The sequence below is a fragment of the Drosophila novamexicana genome, unplaced genomic scaffold (assembly GCF_003285875.2).
Source record: "Drosophila novamexicana strain 15010-1031.04,08,12 unplaced genomic scaffold, DnovRS2.1 tig00002261-arrow-arrow-pilon, whole genome shotgun sequence".
In the NCBI taxonomy this organism is placed as follows: domain Eukaryota; kingdom Metazoa; phylum Arthropoda; class Insecta; order Diptera; family Drosophilidae; genus Drosophila; species Drosophila novamexicana.
The window spans coordinates 44,496-65,417 of record NW_020824969.1 but is presented as its reverse complement, the minus strand read 5'-3'; the positions used below and the strand labels follow the sequence as shown (position 1 = coordinate 65,417).

General features: G+C 41.6%; 2 protein-coding genes across 2 annotated transcripts; one reads left to right on the top strand and one right to left on the bottom strand.

The window, feature by feature from the left end:
- The first annotated feature begins 14,046 nt into the window (after positions 1–14,046).
- Positions 14,047–17,033, top strand: LOC115769085. Its single transcript, XM_030713797.1, has 4 exons — positions 14,047–14,058; positions 15,344–15,555; positions 16,452–16,631; positions 16,697–17,033. Exons 1-4 carry the CDS (start codon positions 14,047–14,049, stop codon positions 17,031–17,033), a joined length of 741 nt encoding a protein of 246 aa, XP_030569657.1.
- A 1,074-nt stretch (positions 17,034–18,107) lies between these two features.
- LOC115769087 (Meckel syndrome type 1 protein homolog) lies at positions 18,108–20,357 on the bottom strand. The gene has a single exon (XM_030713799.1). The coding sequence runs from the start codon at positions 20,255–20,257 to the stop codon at positions 18,281–18,283; it is 1,977 nt and encodes a 658-aa protein (XP_030569659.1). The 5' UTR covers positions 20,258–20,357; the 3' UTR covers positions 18,108–18,280.
- Positions 20,358–20,922: the final 565 nt, after the last annotated feature.

The window sequence follows — 20,922 nt, the reverse complement described above, 5'->3', positions numbered from 1 at the left end:
TCTTCGTTTACCGCAAACTGAACCCAATCGCATATGTGTGTGTGTATATCACAACCAACCACCCACCCAAACACACATACATGCACACACACACACACACACACACACACAGACAGCAGCCTAGTGATATTTGTGCGTATGTCGCGGGCTTTTAGTCCAGCTGCAGCAAATAGAAAGAGCTAAACCAAATAGTTAAAGAGAACACCGAAATGGACCGCCACACACACACACACACACACACACACACACACACACACACACACACACACACACACACACACACACACACACACACATACACACACACAGCGTAAGCATTAATGTGCTGCATTTGGTAAATGTAATAATAACATTAAACACACACACACACACACACACACACACAAGAGCGTAATAAAAATAAAATATAAATTAAAAGAAACTATATGTAATAGCGAGCCCCGAAATATGTGCTAATTCAAATTCAAATAAAATGAAAAACAACAACAACAACAACAAATCAAAAACTAATGCAAAATCAACAGCAAAAAGAGAAGAAATTAAATAAATATAAATGCAAAACATGAAATCAATATTTAATATTGTATATTTCCGATTCCAAAAGCAAACAAATGTTAAGTTATTGTATAAATCCTAAATAAAAAACAAATTGAAAAACAAATGAAAAGTAAACAACAACCAAATTAACAAAACGTTCAAAAACGAGAGCTTTCATTTTTTTCATAGCGCGCTCTTAAGCGCAAGCAGAAACACGCAAAACTTTGGCACACTTCCAGGCGCGCTTAAAAGTGTAAGCGAACGTGCTCTGAAGAGCGCACATGCAATTGCTGAGAGCGTAAGAGCTGCTCCGCATTGCGCGCGTAAGAAGCTGCACGAAGAGCCGCAGCCTGCAGGCCGCGGAAAGAAGCTTGAATGTGTAAGCGACGTGCTCTGAAGAGCGCGCATGCAATTGCTGAGAGCATAAGAGCTGCTCCGCATTGCGCGTGTAAGAAGCTGCACGAAGAGCCGCAGCCTGCGGGTCTCGGAAAGAAGCTTGAATGTGTAAGTGAACGTGCTCTTAAGAGCGCGCATGCAATTGCTGAGAGCATAAGAGCTGCTCCGCATTGCGCGCGTAAGAAGCTGCACGAAGAGCCGCAGCCTGCAGACCACGGAAAGAAGCTTGAATGTGTAAGCGACGTGCTCTGAAGAGCGCGCATGCAATTGCTGAACGTGCTCTTAAGAGCGCGCATGCAATTGCCGAGAGCATAAGAGCTCTTCCGCATTGCCAGCATAAGAAGCGGCAGCAGCTGCGACTGCGCAGTAGCCTTTCACCTTTTGCACAATCAATTCAATTAGGCTAACAAATGCACATAATTGCGGCACGCAAAACACATAAATAACATTTACTTAATTAATCTTCAGGCGTTGCGCCATTGGCAAACGCACTTAACGAAGTTTGTATGCCCTGAAAAGTTGACGAAATGTTATTCATTTTAGTTAAGCATTGATCCTTTGGCTCTGCAGCGAAGAGAGAGCGCTTGGAAGTGCTCGTCTGTTATGCTAATTAACATATGTAAAATGTTAATATGCAATTTACCAAATTTGGCGTTAACAGAACTTTTTCTCTTTTAACTTTTGAGAGCACAAAAATGTACTCTTTTTCTGGTACCCTATTTTTCAAAGGTTTTTATGTTTATGGGAAATTTCTTGTCGCATATTTTTATTTTGTTTGTGTATTACGCCAAGTAAAATGTTAAAAGTAATGAAACATCAATTAAGAAAAACACTGGAGACAAAATTCCTTTCACTTAAAGCAAGGGAAATTTGTTTAAGGGATTATATAGAAACGGGAATTATTATTAAGCACGTCTCATCCACAAGGGAAATACTCAATGTTGGGAATTGGGAAATTGTAAAAAAAATGTACCACATGCACTTCGAAAAGTATGCACACCAAGCATATGCATATCGGAAAACATGTTGCAAACTGTGGCATACCTGATGCACATGTGCATAGTACACCGCGGATACCCTGCAAAAAGAGCAGTATGCTCATTAGAACAAGCGGCCCGTTGTCGAATTCGTTTTCGTTTTCGTTATCGTCACGAGTCGTAGATGTTGGCAATTTCCTGATGCTAAAACAAAAAGAAAAAAAAATAGAATAAAATAATAAAAAGAGAAGAAAAAAAACCTCTCCGAAACACACACGACTTTCAACTATTCGAATCGAAAATTTATGGCTGACATTTTGTTTTGTGGCTGCGCTTTAATTTATGAACTTAATGCGTAAAGACATTTATAACAATTTATCTGGATTTGCGATTGCCTCTTTTTTTATTCTACTTCTTCTACTTGGGATTTTGATGTTCGATTAATTGGCAGAGCAGCTGTCAATTTTTTAATTGCTGCGCCTAAGCAGCAGCCGGAAATATCCCATTGATACGCGTTTTGGCTAGTGTGTCCATTAAAGTGCCTCATGATAGTTAACGCACACGCACACGCACACACAGACAACCATGATGTATTACTCATGAGCTGGAAGATAAAGTGTTTCCAATCGATCCAACTATGTATGTATCTATCTATCTAACTATGGATCTGGCTAGTCGAATCTGTTGCTTCTAATGGCCAAACTTGTTTTGACCATATTCCATGACATGACACAACATACAGTCGCGGCAATAAGTCGCCTGACCAAAGCGGATCTGCGAAACTATATAGAAATAAAACTCAAATAAGGCAGATGTCCAAAACAACAGGGAAATATAAGAGCTAGAGCTGAGATAAATAAATAGTTTATAATATAAGGCAACTCATGCATATATCACACACCAGAATACAGGGTATTTGCACACCTATTATGCTAATGCAGCCATTTACTTTTGTCGCGCACTGTACCACCTGCCGCACCCTAATGAACCTAATTTGTGAGCGCGATTCTTCGTGCTGCTGCAAATTATGACAGAGCGCAAGCTGCGACGCCCAAAGAAGAACAACAAAACGTCGATAATCTGGGATGCAATAAGAGAGCGAGAGCGCGAGCGAGAGCGAGAGAGTGCGAATGCAAAGAGCAAAGCGCTGTTTTTAATTGCGACACGTGTAAACACGAAAGCACAATGGCAGCAAGAGCAAAAGAACAACAACAAAACAAAAAACCCGAAAAATAACAAGCAATTGTGTGTAAGCTGCGCATGTGACACACAAACACACTCGCACACATGCATATGTAAATGAGAGCGAGAGCAGCTTTATTTATGTGTTAAGGCAAATACAAAAACAAAATAACAATTGACTGGAAGCTGCGCATGCGACGCACACGCGCACGCGGTTGAGCGCATGTCTGCCTAACTAACTGTAAGCACCAACCCAGGGGTGGGGGGGGAAGGGCTGCTGTTATTGCTGTTGTCAACGGCGCACGCGCCTGCTGCTGCTCTCAATGGCAGCGTACACTGTGTGCGCATGTGTGTGCGTACGAGCTGCTGCCCATGTGTGTATGTGTGTGTGTGCGCGCGCTTGGAGTCGCGCTGTCTGGCACTGTAAACCCCTTTGAAAGTGGAGCAAGTGTCTTTGGCGTTTTCCATTGATTGAGCCAAGTGTGATTTGTGAGCGTTTGCTTTTTACACAAGGGCGCTGCTCGCCGTTAAAAGCATAACAAACTAGCTGAAGTTGCGGCAGGCGTAAAACGTTTGCGTTGGAGTGCGAGCGAGTGCGCGTGTGCGCAGGGAATTGAGCAAAAACTGGAAGCGTGGAAAGTATGGAAAGCACCCGCAACTTAACAGCTGCACGCTTAACATAGTGCAATTATGTGTTTAACATGCGACTGTTAAGCATCTATTATGTTAATGATGGGAGCTGATTGCACGTTTGATGGAGTTTTGATTGAAAGCATTTAAACAATTTAATTTTAGCTGGCAAACAAGTTTATTGAGTAGTTAAATTAAAGTCTTAGCTGTTAATTTTTATTGCATCTTGTGACTTGTATTTTTTTTTTAAAAGGTTGAAACTCTAAGACAGCTATTTTTAGAAGCGGCTGACACACACACACACACGCACACACAAAACTTAACGAGCCGCAAAAACTTGCTTTGGTCAAAATTGTATAGAGGGCGCTTGGGAGGGGATTTACAGTGTTGCGGAAAACTGAAATAAATTTAACTAATATTTAATAAATAACTCGCCAAATGCTCGCACGGCCGAGTTGTGCCCGAATATGGCATTATTTACTATATTTCTCAACATTCTCGTTGTGAACGGACTTTGTGCAGAAACAATCGCCAAAACTTGGATTTATGATGGTTTGTCTCTTTTTAATATAATTAGTATTCAAATTATAATTAAAAATTAAAACAGCCAGAAACACACAAAAATAACGATTAGTTTTATAGCGTTTCTCTAGCCTTATTTTTTGCGTCTTTATGACACAATAGCCAAAAGTAGAGGGTATCAAAAAGCTGGTATATGTTATATATGTATATGTTATATGTTATATGTTATATGTTATATGTTATATGTTATATGTTATTTGTTATTTGTTATTTGTTATTTGTTATTTGTTATTTGTTATTTGTTATTTGTTATTTGTTATTTGTTATTTGTTATTTGTTATTTGTTATTTGTTATATGTTATATGTTATAAGTTATATGTTATATGTTATATGTTATATGTTATATGTTATATGTTATATGTTATATGTTATATGTTATATGTTATATGTTATATGTTATATGTTATATGTTATATGTTATATGTTATATGTTATATGTTATATGTTATATGTTATATGTTATATGTTATATGCTAGACATGCTAGACAAGCCTAAACAGGGTATATATGAGTCGATTTCCCTCTTGCTTATGCTTTTTCCATAGGCCATATTCATTTTAATCGTACATTAATTTGAATTGACGATCAGCTTGAAATGGGGAAGACAAATTGGTTGTTGTCAAGCTGCCGCCCTGCCACGCCCCAATTGCGACGCAGTTGAGATCATTGATGAACCGATCATTGCCGGGTAATCGGCAATAAAGATGAACTGGTTCCGCCAATAACTAAATTATGGCCAAATTCGAAAGACCGAGAGCCGCAAGAACATGCGCCTCGCAGATCCACCTACCCAAAAAGTAATAATAAAAAATAAAAAAAAATCACACACATCAAAAGATAAATACAAAATAAAATAAAAATTAAAATACTATAAACAAGCTGGCGAAAAAAAAAACAAGAAGAAGACTTTACGTTTCGGGTAAAAGCAAAACGTGTTTAGCTTTCTATTTAGCTTATGCAAATTTCGACTTTGGTTATTTATTTGTAAGCCATTATAAATATATGCAGAAAACAAAAAAGACGACAACAAAAACTAAAAACAAAAACAAAATCAAAATAAAAAAAAAATTGATGTAGAAAACACACGGCGTACATAAAAACCGCCATAAAAAGGAGCCAAAAAAAAAAAAGAAAAAAAGCAACAACAAAAAATGACAGAAATTTGAATATGCATAACCGGTCAAAGACCACTGTGGAGAACCAGAACCAGAACCAGAACCAGAATCAGAACCAATACCAACAAAACCTGATTCCAGTTCGGACTCGGATTCACGGACTCACGGATTCACGGATTCATGAATTCGAATTCGATTTCCATTTCCAATCTCGCTGTTGCCAAATTCGATAATGTGTGTGTGTGTGTGTGTGTGTGTGTGTGTGTGTGTGTGTGTGTTTTTTTCTCATTCTACTCGCCGTTCTAATTGGTGTTGTCCAGTGTATTTCCTTAAGCTCCAATTGGACTTTGGCAAATAAACTGACTGAAATATACCTACACCTGTAATATATATATAGAGAGAGAGGGAGAGAGAGAGAAGTAAATAGAGATAGAGAGTCACACAGAGCGAGAGAGAGAGAGAGAGAGAGATACACAGAGCGAGGAAAACAGAGAGACAAACTGAAGAAGAGAGAGAGAGCGAGAGAGAGATAGAATGGGAATGGCAGTGCTAAAGAGAAAGAGAGAGAAAGAGATAGCAATAGGATCGAAACAATAGTACTCAAACTTTCCTTAAATCGAGGCTAAATGCTTGATAACATTTAAATAAAAATAAAAATTAAATTCCATACAATAATAAACAATATTACAAATAATAATAATAATAATCTTAAAATTATTAATAATATTTTAATAACAACAATAATAAATTGTTGTTTTGACTATGAAAATCAGGCATAGCTCGAACATTTTCCAACTTTAGATCCTCGAAAACAAACTTAATAGTGGAGTTTGAACCGGCGACCACTCTTTAAGCTGGTTCAATAATTGCGTCAATTAGGCATATCTAATATAGAGTTCACCTCTAGCGAATGCATTGACTAAATGCGTATCTCTTTCTATAGAAGTTCTTGGGGCTCTGGGCGTGGCATATACCCCTTGAGGCTTATTGGCACGGGTATACAAATTATATGCCCAGTTAAAAATTATTTATGGCCTGAAGCCGGGCCTGACAAAAGCGAACAACAACACGAACAAGTTAGCCAGTTATCAAATTTCATCTACCTGGATCTCGCGGTCTGGAATTCTGAATAGGAAAATAAGAAACAAGTAAGAGGTTCTAGGCGGGAGCTCCCGACTAGGCGATACCCTGAACCCTCTTCTTGCAACATCAAATGCATATATTTATTCTATTTTAGAAGCTATATGTCAAGTTTGCTGACTCTAGCTCTTATTATTTAACAAAATTGCCCAAAAAACAGGATATCGATATCGATATTTTTATCGATTGCTTGGAAACGGAGCAAGTTATCGATTATCGGAAACAAACTCGATCTGCGCGGGAACTAGGAGCACCTACATCTTCAAGCCTCTAGCTCTTATAGGTTCTGAGATCCTTGCGTTCATATATACGGACAGACCGACAGACGGACAGACGGACGGACAGACAGACGGACATGGCTAGATCGACTCGGCTATTGATGCTGATCAAGAATATATATACTTTATGTGCTCGGAGATGCTTCCTTCTGCCTGTTACATACATTTGGCTTTCGCACAAATACAATATACCCTTATACCCATTTTGAATGGGTTCAGGGTATAAAAAAAAGCGACGGCACATGGCATGCAAATGACAAAAAATATCAATTATAAACACTTAAATTAATAAGCAACAAAATGCTCCAAATCTGACAGCTAAAGCCAGATCTAAGGCCGGGATCTGGCCCGGCGCTACATAGATCGAACGGGAGCCGGACTCCTAGCTGAAGTCCGAGATATTTTATGTACTTGAAACGTGTTTAGCCTTATTTATTTGGAGTTCTTGATTTTAATATTTGAATACATAAATATGAAATAAAAAATGCCATTAAATATTAATGCTATTTAATTAAACCTCGAACGGAAGTCCGGTTTTGGTAGAATCAAATGTTATCAAATGGAACAGCTAATGGGTTCGGCTAACATGTTTATGGCTAAGAGAGAAGCAACAAAAAAAATAAAGAAGTTGACTGCTTTAATTGGCTTATGCTAAACATTATATCAGAACGCATTTGATTTCGGTACCAGCAAAAAATATTGTTACCACATTTAAGCTACAGTTCTTAATACAATTTTGTAAATTTTACTTACATTGTAAGAGAGAAGCTTAGTTAAAGAAGTTAGGTCCTGCTATTCGCTCCTTTTATGTCACAAATGCTTTTAAAATAAGCTCTTGAAAAGTAAATAGATTTATGCGCTGTAATGTTTAATGTGTTTTTGAGGCTGCAGCGAGAAGCGAAGTAAGTTAATGAGTATTTATGTAAAGGAATAACAGAGATCTCCTGAATAGACAGCTATGAAACTAACTCTCTCTCTCTCTCTCTTTTTATATAACTCTCTCTCTCTCTCTCTCTCTCTCTCTCTCTCTCTCTCTCTCTCTCTCTCTCCCTCTCTATTAATCATTTGAAGAAAGAAACATGGCGTTTGGCTAGCTTCTTTCTTCTTATGATAAACAGGGCGAAAGTTAGTAGGTACATTAGAAAGGTTCGGCAAAAATATTCAGCTCTTCTTCTCCACTCTCTCTCTCCATCGCTCTCTCTCTCTCTCTCTGTTGTTCCATTTGAAGAGAGAAACATATAACTCTTGTTAAAATTATAATGAAAGAATGCCGGAAATATAAGTTTCGAGATATATTAATATATATTTGGCAAAAGTAATCATGTCTTCCTCTCACTCTCACTCTCTCTCTCTCTCTCTTTCCCTCTCTCTCTCTCACTTTCTGTCAATCTGCCTCTCTCCTCTGCGAAATGCAACCCTGCTGGCCGCGTGACATAGCAAACAGCTTTTGCTATAGCTCTTAAGAACGAGTTAATCTTTAAGTTAGCTATAATTTATGATTTCAGCTAGTTGCTAGTTAGTCATGGCTTACAAATTTAGCGCATGATTCCATGCCACAAATCATCCACGCCTTAAACTTTACAATGTTTTACATATGGCCCGTACGAGTGGACCGAGAACTTTGAAACTGAAATGGATGTTTTGTGTTTTCTTGGAAATCTTGTTTCTGTGTTTCTTCATAATTGCTAATTTATCGATCCGCGCGTTTTAATTGCCTTCTTTATTATCTATCGACAAACAATAACAAAAAACAAATACCCAAAACGAAAAAAAATGGGCAAAATAAAAAAAAAAGCAAACCACGAATTCGGCGCATTTCAAAGACGTAAGATGCGTAACAAGTCGTTGGGCAGTTGTTGTCGATGTTGTCGTCGTTTCTTTGGAAGATCTGTTAATTTGCTTAAGGAATTCGGAGGAAATGCGAAACACTTTCTTTTCGCTGTCGCACTGCGAATTAACAATGCAAATCGACTGAAAACAGAGCAATATTTGTTATGTTATCGATAATCTATCGATATTTGCATTTCTGTTGCTGCTCGAAACGCCAAACATAACTGAGACTTTTTATTTGGACTATTTTCTGGAGTCTGAATGAGTCAGTCTCTTTGAAAATCGACTTTTATTTGGTTGCGAATTTGAAGATACATAGAATCGAACTAGGGATATCTTTGGCATGCCGAAGAAAGAATAAGTTCCTGGTATAGTGAGAAAAAGTGCCTGGAAGAGTTAGAAAAAGTTCCTGGAAGGAGTAAGAAGACCCTGGAATAGTATGCAAAAGTTTATGGAACAGTAAGAAAAAGTTCTTTGAAATGAGGGAATAGTAAGTAAAAGTTTATGGAATAGTAAGAAAAAAGTTCCTGGAATAGTAAGATAAAGTTCTTGGAATTGTGGGAAAAAGTTTCTGGAATAGTAAGTAAAAGTTGCTGGAATAGTATGGAAAAGTTTCTGGAATAGTAAGATAAAGTTCTTGGAATTGTGGGAAAAAGTTGCTGGAATAGTAAGATAAAGTTCTTGGAATAGTAAGAAAAAAGTTACTGGAATAGTTAGATAAAGTTCTTGGAATTGTGGGAAAAAGTTGCTGGTTTAGTAAGAAGATAGTTCCTGGAATAGTTAGTAAAAGTTCCTGGAATAGTAAGAAAAAAGTTACTGGAATAGTTAGATAAAGTTCTTGGAATTGTGGGAAAAAGTTGCTGGAATAGTAAGATAAAGTTCTTGGAATAGTAAGAAAAAAGTTACTGGAATAGTTAGATAAAGTTCTTGGAATTGTGGGAAAAAGTTGCTGGTTTAGTAAGAAGATAGTTCCTGGAATAGTAAGTAAAAGTTTATGGAATAGTAAGAAAAAAGTTCCTGGAATAGTAAGATAAAGTTCTTGGAATTGTGGGAAAAAGTTTCTGGAATAGTAAGTAAAAGTTGCTGGAATAGTATGGAAAAGTTTCTGGAATAGTAAGATAAAGTTCTTGGAATTGTGGGAAAAAGTTGCTGGAATAGTAAGAAGATAGTTCCTGGAATAGTAAGAAGAAGTTCCTGGAATAGTAAGAAGTTCCAGTTCTGTGCCAGTTCGCAGTCTTGTTCAGTAAACCCTTTATCTACATAGGTATGAGACTTTTAAGATGAACTGTTTGCAGCAATTAGATCTTATCTTAGAGTTAATCTACGACTCTTTCGTCTGGAAAAAGAACACAAGCTAGTTCCAGATATCAGTTGGACTAAATTGCAAGGGCAAGACTCTAAATGAAGAGGCAAACAGAGGCAGCGCATATTTAGCATAAAGAATCTTAGATAATGCCAGGCTCCACTGGCTAGACCGAGACTTGAAGCTATCCGATATGACTTATTTATGTCTGCCATGGGAGAGTCCTTGGCTGGTTCCATAAATCAGATTCAATAAAGAGTCAACATCTATTTAATGAGGAGATTGTGTGTAGCTCACAGACATAAGAATGGTGGTTCGGTATGAAGCAGTTTTTATTTATATTTATTATTATTATATATTTATACGTTTTCTTTGAGTTTCCCAAAACGTGTTTCGATGCCGCGCTTTTGAGATCTGAAGAAGACATCACTCCGCAACTGTCAGTGGGGCGTGTCCAATAAATTAGTTTTGGGCATTCGTTCATGTAGTTTGGGGCGCCAAGTTGTGTTGTCTTTAAGTTGTTTTGTGTATCTTCTATAATTTAGTTTTTGTGACTGTTGTGCCAAGGCAAAAGCCATCATCTTGATCGAGCTGAAGATCATGAAGAGCGCGCAGAACCGCATCGAATGGATCGGCATGGAGAAATCTTGATCGGGCTGACAAGCTGCTGAAAACGCTTAACGTTTTCATTAATTCAAAAATTACCAGCAAAAATCATTTGTCAGTGACAGAGAACATCGCCGGGCCGGACCGGGCCGGGCCAGCATCTTGTGTGAAACCTGACCAAAAACTGAAAGAGATTCGTTTGCAGCTAACACAAAAATATGAATGCCAAACACGGCATTCGCTTTGGGTTATTAGGCATTATAACGAAACATTCAAATCAACATTAATGATTTCCATTTATAAGCTGCGCATCCGGTCGGATTTGGTCTTCTTTTTTTTAAGTCTAAGTACTGTTACGAATTGTACATTGAAAATTGGCAACAGCGCACAGCTGTTAATCGCTGGCATCGAAATTTGGCAACAGCTGTGGCACTTTGCTGCAAAGCTGTGCTTCTTTTTATTAAGGAAATTTGGCAACAGCGCTGCTCAATGTGAAAATATCTATATTGATGTGTGAAAACTGGCAACAGCGCAATTTAGCCAATAAATACACCAAAGAAGTGTGTTATTCAGCTTTTTCAAGCATTTTCAGACACGAAAATCCAAATCAGAGCGTAATTTACATGCTGAAATTTGGCAACAGCGCGCCAGCAAACTCTAATCGTTTCTTGTGAAATCTGGCAACAGCGCAGAATGCTTTTAAAATGAATGGAATAAAACGTTTTGGACTCAACGGGTATAAGTCGTTGACTATTGAAAGCAATCCAAAATGTTGTGTTATTTTCATGACTGAAATTCGGCAACAGCGCCAACTTGACGTGCAGAAGTTCGGCAACAGCGCCGCAAACAGACAGCTAGGAAAAGATATTATTGATTAACGACAATATTTTCGAGCGTATCGTATCAGTAGAAATATGAAGACTCGCTGAACAGCCACGCAGAAACATTGCCCGGCTGAGATCTGCATCCGAAATGAGGCGCAGTTCGATCGGATCAGGCAACGAGCGGCGCTTGATAAATGTGATAAGAGCCCAAAACGGAACGACTAATTAAGCGAAGGTTAACCGAGACATGCATTAACATAACGAACCGACTGCCAAATAATATCGACAACTCGCTGCCGCACACCCAGAACTGAAGAGCTTCAAGCTCCGTCAAACCTGTGGTCCATTTGTCAAAAGAAAAAAAAAACAAGTAAGAGGTTCTAGTCGGGAGCTCCCGACTAGGGGATACCCTGAACCCTCTTCTTGCAACATCAAATGCATATATTTATTCTATTTTAGAAGCTATATGTCAAGTTTGCTGACTCTAGCTCTTATTATTGACCAAAATTGCCCAAAAAACAGGATATCGATATCGATATTTTTATCGATTGCTTGTAAACGGAGCAAGTTATCGATTATCAGAAACAAACTCGATCTGCACGGGAACTAGGAGCATCTACATCATTTCAAGTTTCTAGCTCTTATAGGTTCTGAGATCCTTGCGTTCATATATACGGACGGATGGACGGACGAACGGACAGACAGACGGACATGGCTAGATCGACTCGGCTATTGATGCTGATCAAGAATATATATACTTTATGTGCTCGGAGATGCTTCCTTCTGCCTGTTACATACATTTGGCTTTCGCACAAATACAATATACCCCTTTTACCCATTTTGAATGGATTCTGGGTATAAAACACTGCGCCTAAAACATGGCCCATGCGTCGGCGTTATTTCCAGCCAGTTCGGTTCGTAGACGTAACTCGATTAGCTCGACATGTTATCAAATTCAGGAAGAGCGGCCCCTCTATGGAAGGGGTCGTGGGGGGAAGGGGGGGGGGAGGGAGAGGGGGGTTTCTTCGGTTCTGAAACAGGTATTTGAAATTGACTCCCAAATCGAACAACGACGAATGTCTCGCATATATTAGCGCTTCCATGCATGTTTTCCAATAAAAGAAAAAATACAAAAAAAATTAATAAAAAAAAAATGAGAAAAAAAAATCAGAAAAAAAATTAAAATAAAAAAAAAATAAAAATATTGTACGCCTTATAAAAAATGAATGCTAGGCACAGATATACATATATATAACGATGAATACATGTGTGTGTGTGTGTGTGTGTGTGTGTGTGTGTGTGTGTGTGTGAGAGACACACATACACAGTCAATAAAAATCATTAAACCTAAACGCGTATGCTAATTTGATGATGGCGGTTTTCTAATTTGTTGTTTTCTACGCACACACACACACACACACACACACACACATGCATATAGATATAGAGATATAGATCTATCTGCCCAGCAAACCAGATTTCTATGGCCCTACAATGAGTCGAAGTCCGGCCCAAAAACAGTTACATCTTGCCGGATTATCGGCTGCCCCAGCAACCCAGCAACCCAAAGCAAGCTCTGTGCGTGTGTGTGTGTGCGTGTGTGTGTGTGTAACGCCAAAGAAAACAGTGCTCGACTGCGCGAATACCCTGCAAAACAGCGCCTGAAACTCAGCTCTCAAACTAGAGTTTGATTTATGCCTAATTTCTTTGACTTTTTTTATAGATCTTACAAGAGTTTTTTTTTTCTACCGATTTGAATCAGGTTTTATGAAAACTTTTCCTTTTTTTATGAGAGCATTCTCTTAGTATTGGGAATTCCATATAATATTTACTTGCTGAGTTCATCTGATTCATTTCTGTTTGTTTTTTGAGAAATTAATACAAATATGATCAAATTATGCAAATTTATTTTCCCTAGCTCAGCTAGACGCCGAGTTCCTATAGTTAAACCTTATATGGATAGTAATACATTTTCGGCCCAAGTTTGGCTGTTGCTTAATAAACTTAAACATATATGTGAGCTAGAGCAGCTTACATGCCAAACATTGTTGTCTTAGCTTGCCTAGACTCTAAGTTATTCTAGATCATATATCATATTAGGGAGTTCCTAAGAAATGAAGAGCTACCTATGTGATATACCAAATTGTTACAGACCCGAGCTCATGCAGATTGTAAATGGGTTTTGCTTAAGTTCTTAGAGCTAGAGACGAGCTGCACTCTTGATAATGACAAGCCGCACACCGAGTTCGTATAGACCGCTTGACAATGATTATTACAGGGTATCGCAGCACGCAACGCGTTGACAACTGGAGACGTTCTCGCCATGTCCGCATCGGGTTGGCTGCTGTTGCGGTTCGTTGTCCGGTTCGGTTGGGTCTTCTTTTTTTTTTCTGATTTCTTCTTCTTCTTCTTCTTCTTTTTTGTTGTTTTTTGCGTGCGCGCAACACACGCTGCGACGCCGGCAGCGTCGCTCTGAGCTTATCAAAAGACCATATATAAGGAAACAAGATGCGGCAGCGTTTGTATTTATTTGTTAGAACCTGTGCACAACGCACCTCTCGCTGCGATTCTCACAGTTTCAACTAGCAGTTCGACTTGGGATACCCTACAACACAACACACACACACACACACGCACACAACAAACATGAAGAGTTTTGTAAGTTGATTGTAAAATGCAAAAGACAATAAATAATTAAAAATCGAGCCAAGCGAACTTCCGAGTGAAAAGTGATTCAATAAAAATCTATTAAATAAAATAAAATTATATCAAATAAATAAACGGCTTGCTATAAAACATTAAACATAAATCCTGGAGTTGTAAACATTTTTTTTTTATCGTGCCTAGACAATAAAGCCGCAAAAGTGAACGAATGTGTTTTTCAGTGTGACCAATTTTTTTTTTGAAAAAAAGAAACTCTAAAAATACGGTGTGCCCAAATGTGTAGCTATAATGTCATGTCCTTTTGCAAGTAACCTACATATATATATTGCAATTGCAAGATCCTTTTTGAAAAGGCAAGCGCCGCATTTCTTGTATTAATACGAATTTGCTTAAATTTTGATTGAAAGGCAACTTAAAACAAGATTTAATTCTTTGTATTGAAATTCTGGCTTTTTTTTTGCTACAAATTGCGAGCTCTTCAATTTTCAAATTGAACTTTGGCCTTTTTGTTATTTTTGCTTTGCACTTTGCCAATTGGCTTCATTCACAGTTAGTCCAGGCAAAGAGCGCCAGGCTTAACTCCAGGCGCTTCCAGGCGCTGCTCTCCCGCTCTCTCACACGCATTCCAGACGCAGACGCGCTCTGCAACTGTTAACCAGCATGAGATTAAAATAAAATTAACAGCAAGAGAGCCAAAGCAGAGGCCAAACATTGAAACGGTTTAAGCTCAGATCAAATAAATCGAAGCCCATTAGCAACAACAACAACAACAACAACAACAACAACAACAACAACAACAACAGCTGAACGAAACGCGCGAGACAAAGCGTCGGCAGCCAAGGCGACAGCGTACGCGTCTCGAAAACGCTAGCAAAACGCGCGCGCACGCTGCCGCTTTGATTAATTGCTGCGTTTTTAAACGCCTGTCGTTGTGCTTGTTGTTTTTGTTGCAGCGACAACAACAAAAACAAAAGAATTAAAACATTAAATGCATACAACAACACGCGTTTGACACTTGGCACAGACCACAAGCCCGTGATTTATAAATAAAAAAAAAAAAAAACAAACAACATGGCACACATTTCCATATGCCGTTTTTTTTCTCGTCTGCGCCTTCTTCTTCTTCTTCTTCTTCTTCTTCTTTGCGGCTGTTAAGTGACAGCGTCATTTAAGCTCGCACGCAAAACGTGAACACACAAATCATCCAATCAAACTAATCGCATAATCTTCTTCTTCGTCTCTCGCCCTCTATACCCGTCTCGCTCGCTCGCTCGCTCAGCTGGTTTTGTGCTTTGCGGCGCTGGCGCTCGCCGATGTCAAGCATCTGACAGATCGCAATCTGGACCTGTTCAAATACAATCCCGGCGATATCTATACCCTGCCCGAGGACATCGATGATGACAAGCCGGCCGTGCAGTTCAGCGGCGACGTGATGAAGGCCAAAACCGAGAAGCTGCAAAACATAAATTCCGGCAAAAAATATAAACTCGAGTAAGTGTCAGTCGATGTCAGTCGATTAATTATCGATAACAGCTTTAGCAAATCTCAGTGGAAACAATTTAAATACGCTTCACGAACATGAACAGATTGTTTTGCATTTCGACATCGTTTTAATATTTATGTTGTTTTTCAAGCTTCAAGTTTTGATAAGTAATTTTACGGATGTAACCTCAAATTCATATTTACGTGTTGTCATTTCTTAAGAATTATTATCGGAATGAAACCAGCTTCTTCTCAGTTGAGTAGCAGTGAAAACGATTTGTAATCGATTCGGACTCAAGAACATCGAAACGAAAACGAGTCGAAATGCATCCGATTTTACTTAACTGGCCATGCTATCTATAGTATTCAAATATGAAGCAAAAGTATTTCTAAATGTAATTCAAATACTTCACTCCGATAACGATTAATCGATAACAATAGTTGGGATTTGCTGGCGAATCTAATTATGCTATTTATATGTTTATAGTATATATGCAAAAGTATTTGCAAATGGCATTGTAAAACTATCGATAACTTTTTATCGATAACAATAGTTGGGATTTGCTGACGAATCTAATTATAGTATTTATATATCTATAGTATATAGGCAAAAGTATTTGCAAATGGTATTGTAAAACTATCGATAACAATTTATCGATAACAATAGTTGGGATTTACCGGTCAATCCATCTACTGTATTCAAATATATAGTATATATGTAAAAATAAATCCAAATAGAAATGTGCAACTTTCGATAACGATTAATCGATAACAATAATTTGGATATACTTGCGAATCTATCAATGGTATTCAAATATATAGTATATACGCGAAATTATTTGCAAATGAAATTGTGCAACTTCACTTCGATAACGATTAATCGATAACACAACTGACTTTTACAGATTGAAGACCCAGAACGGCATTGAGGTGAACAGCGTTGGCAAATTGAAGGACGACAAGACCTTTGTGGTGAGCGGCTCGTATTCGTTTACCGGAGCCGATGGCAAGCGCTACAAGACCCGGTACACGGCCGATGAGTTCGGCTACCATCCCATCACGGAACTGGATCTGGACCTACCCGAGTAAGTGCAGCATTTGCAACAGTTGAACTAAAAGCTTAATTTAATAAATAAATTGCATTGTGCAGACCTCAGCAGCTGGTGTCAGCGGGTCAGAGGCCCGCCGTGGATCCGAGCAGCCTGTTGGGCAACAAGAACCGCTTCCAGTTCCTCCAGCAGAGCCTGAATCTCGAGCAGGGCGGCCCGCTGCGCGGCAGCGGCCAGAGCGGCGACGACTACAGCTACAGCGGACCCGGCAGTGCCTACGGCAATGGCCTCGGCGCCGACAATGCCTACGGATCCGGCGCCGACAATGCCTACGGACCTGGCAATGGCAATCCCTATGGACCTGGCGGCGCCAGTGTCAATGGCTACGATTACCAGCCGCCGGCAGCGCCCTCGCGTCTGTATCTGCCCACGGCATAGATGCCTCTGGCCAGCCCCGCCCCGTCCTGTTCTGCCCCACCCCTACCCCCAAATTAAACCCCTTGACCCTAAGCCCAAGTATTTAGTTTTAAGCGCAATCCTCCAACAGGCGATTAACAAGTAGCGAAATTTTTTTTTTTATCATCTTTTAGTGTTATATGTATACAATATATCCCCTGAAACCCTGATAATCCCCTACACACACACACACACACACACACACGCAAACACACACTTACACAAAGACAAGCCCAGACACGAACATGACAATGAATCTATATATGAATATATATATGTATATACACTGAGTGATATTAGTAGTAAATAAAATGGCTAAACTAAGTTCGAATTGTGTTTATCTTGAACAAATACTGTTAAAGTCCCTGCTCGGGCGCCAGTTTATGATTATTCCACTTGAAATTGAATTGTTTAACATTTGCTAGTGCAAAATAAGACATCATTATGGTTCAGCTCTTGATAGATATATTACTTAATACTGCTCTGTCGCCTCAGCATCAAAGTGAGGTTAAGTCCGTTTGCATTCTGCACAAAAAAGTTAGGTTAGAATTGCTTTGTGAAAAACCTTCCGGTCACCATTTAGTCTTCTATTCTGCTTAACAGTAATCCTTTGAAACTCAAATGATTTGAAGAGAATAGCATAGCCAAATGTTTGCTTTTCCAACGAAAAGGAATCTTAGTGTATAGCCAAAGTCCCTGCTCGGGCGCCTTGTGCTGCAAGCTGGTGTTAAAGTCGCTTGTAAGTTTGCAATGAGCTTTATGTTAATGTTAAGTTTTGTATAGACTAATTAATATAGTACCCTATGCTAAATGGAGACTTAAGTTGCATAGCTGTGCAGCTTTTTATGGTACAGTCTAACAGCTTGGAGCATATTCACGTATCCGCATTGTAAATTGTAGAATCGCCTGAAAGTATGCCTTGATTTACTCAGCTGGCGCTTAAATTACGCTTGTGCCTGCAAGTGTGCAAATATTTGTTAGAATTGTCATTTAATTTAAAAAAAAAACATTGTTTTCAAATATAGCCAAGTCCCCGCTCGGGCGCCGTGATGTGCTGGTTCGCATCTAGCAGGCCTTTCGCTGAATACTGTTTAAATAACAAAGATATATAAATAATAATTAATTGGATACTGTTGGAAAACTTAAATCGAATCCAGCTCGCGGCCACAACTGCGCTGCATCCCTGCTCGGGCGCCACATTTGCTGGTACAGTCGCGCCAAAAGCTTTGCTAGACCAGCGCAGACTGGCCGAGCAGCGCCTCGATGCGCTCACGCGCCTCCACATAGGCCACCAAGACCTCCTGCAGGGTTGCCGACACGGCCGGCTTGTCCCTGTGGCCGGGCGCAGGACTGTCATCGTCGTCGCTGTCCTCCGGGGCGAGCAGATGGCCCAGCGGCTGGTGGCGCTGCTGCAGCTTCTGCAGGCTGAAGAGCAGCGTTCCGGTGCTGCGCATGATGTGCGAGCGGCCCGCCTCGAGTCGGTTGTGCATGAGATTGTCGCGCGAGCGGCTCTTGAAGTAGCCGACAAAGTCGAACAGCGAACGGCCGCCAATGAAGTAGCGATTGAGCGCATCCAGCCAGCTGCCCATGGGTCGGATGCACTGCAGCCGCAGGCCGGCGGACGCGGCGGCGGGCAGCGGCGACAGCAGCGAGCAGGCGAAATGGGCGTAGCCCTCGCAGCGCTCGCGCTGCCAGCCATCGATGCTGATCACCTCGAAGTAGATGTGGAGCAGCTGGTGCGGCTCATGGGACTCCTCGCAGAGCAGCGTCAGCTGCCAGCAGTGCGAGAAGTGCGCCAGCCGGGAGGCGCCGCCCGCCACGCTGGTGGCCGTGGCGCCGCGCAGCGGAAACGGATCGTTCGGATTGGCCGGCTCCAGAAGCGTGTGCGAGGGCGGATTCACATAGTAGCGCACATGGATGTTGGGGTACTCGAAGTGCTGGGCCTCGTGCAGCTGGAGCAGCAGGGTGACGCGTCGCATGCGCTTCGGCGGCAGCTGGAACTGCAGCAGGCGGCGCAGCGCAGAGGCGCCGCTACGTTTCGCCTGATAGTAGCTCACCAGCTGCTCGGCGCTGGCCTCCGAGCCGGGCAGCGAGTCCGCCGGCGGCGTGGGCAGCTGCTCCAGCAGCTGATCCGGCGGCTGCGACGAGTTCGCGGCGGCCGCATCGATGGCGGCCTGATGAAAGCCGTAGGCGTACAGCTGCCGGCAATCGTTGTCGATCTGGAGCACATAGTCCATGTCGTCGGCGGTTGTGCTGAAGTCCGGATAGACATAGAGCAGGCCCTCTGCCGGCTGGTAGCGCAGGCTCAGCAGCAGCGTGTCCCGCTGCAGTTGCGCATAGACGAACATCAGCTGGTAGCCCTGGTCGTGCAGTTGTCGCGCCTCCGGCGGCCAGTCCGCCTCCGGCAGCTCGCGCAAATCCGCATCGATGAGCGTATGCACGAGGCAGGTGCGCGCCGCAAAGTTGGGATCATCCGGCGGCGGCGCCGGCTGCGTCTCCACGCTATATTCGGATATGGCCAGCGAGGAGAGCGGCGGCGTCTTGGAGCGCGCCGATTTCCGCTTCGATTTGCGGCGCCGGCGCACACGGATCTGCTGCTCCGCCTCCTCGCGCTGCACGCGCAGCCGATGGCGCCGCTGCAGCTCGACAATGTGCCGCGTCCAGCGATGGTAGCGACGCTGCAGCGTCGTGATGCACTGGCTGGCATCGCCGTAGCGCTCCAGCTCCGTGCGACTGAAGTGCTTCTGCTGCCAGCCGATGCGCAGACTCGCCGTGGAACCGTTGCACAGCTCCGGATTTAGTGCACTGAAGGCGGCATCCACCGGCTGCTCGCCCAGCTGCGAGTGGCTGCTGCTGGGGTAAGTGCGGCCGGCGGCGGCGGCGGCGGCGCTGCTGCTGCTGCGGCTGCGACTGGTGCGACTGCTGCCCGGATAATCGCTGCCGGGATTGTAATAGTTGTAGTAGGCATAATAGTTATTGCCGTATTGATCCTCGTACGGCACATAGATGAAACAGTCCGACCAGCCGCCGCTGCGCGGACTCTCCGGATAATGATCGCCGTAGTTGACTTTGGCGCCCGTATATTCAAATTTCGGCACGGGCAGCCATTCGCTGACATGCCGCAGCTTCAGCTCCAGCCGCAGGTCCGCTATGTTGCCCTTGACGCGATAGATGCCCGTGCGTTTTGGTGCGCTGTTTCTGTACATTTTGCACGTGAATTGTCAAAATTATGTTTGTTTTTGTTCTTCTCCTCTGTTTTGTAATTCAATTTGTTTTCAGTCGTTATGGCAACGATAAAATGTGTTATCGATAAATCGATTGCCACGGCTAAAAATACTGAAAATGTGACAGCTATTTGGCATTTTACCAAGTGGCGCGCAAATGATTATTTCAAAATTTGCTTATTTATGCGCCTTAAAAGTGATGATGGAAGCAGCTTTGGCTTTAGCTGAAAATGAATTCAATTTGTGCTGCGCCTGCTTTAGTTTCAACTTTCTTACTATGCCAGCACAGGCGCATATCGCTTGCCTTGCGCTAAATAATACCAAAAGGCGCTTTAGTTGCTTGGTATATTTTTGTGTCTCTGTGTGTGTGTGTGCCCAGACAGACACAGGCGCATATCGCTTGCCTTGCGCTAAAAAATACCAAAAGGCGCTTTAGTTGCTTGGTATATTTTTGTATGTGTCTGTGTGTGTGCCCAGACCTGCCAACTGGCTGCTCGGTGAGCGCGCGCGCGCTTCATCAATTCGAGTGTGCGTGCGTGTGCATGTGTGCGTGTCGTGTATGTCGTGTGTGTGAGTGAGCTTTTCCACTGCGCTTGCCTGCAGCGTTTATCGCCAGTTGCTTTTCGTGCCGTCAGTTGTTATTCTGC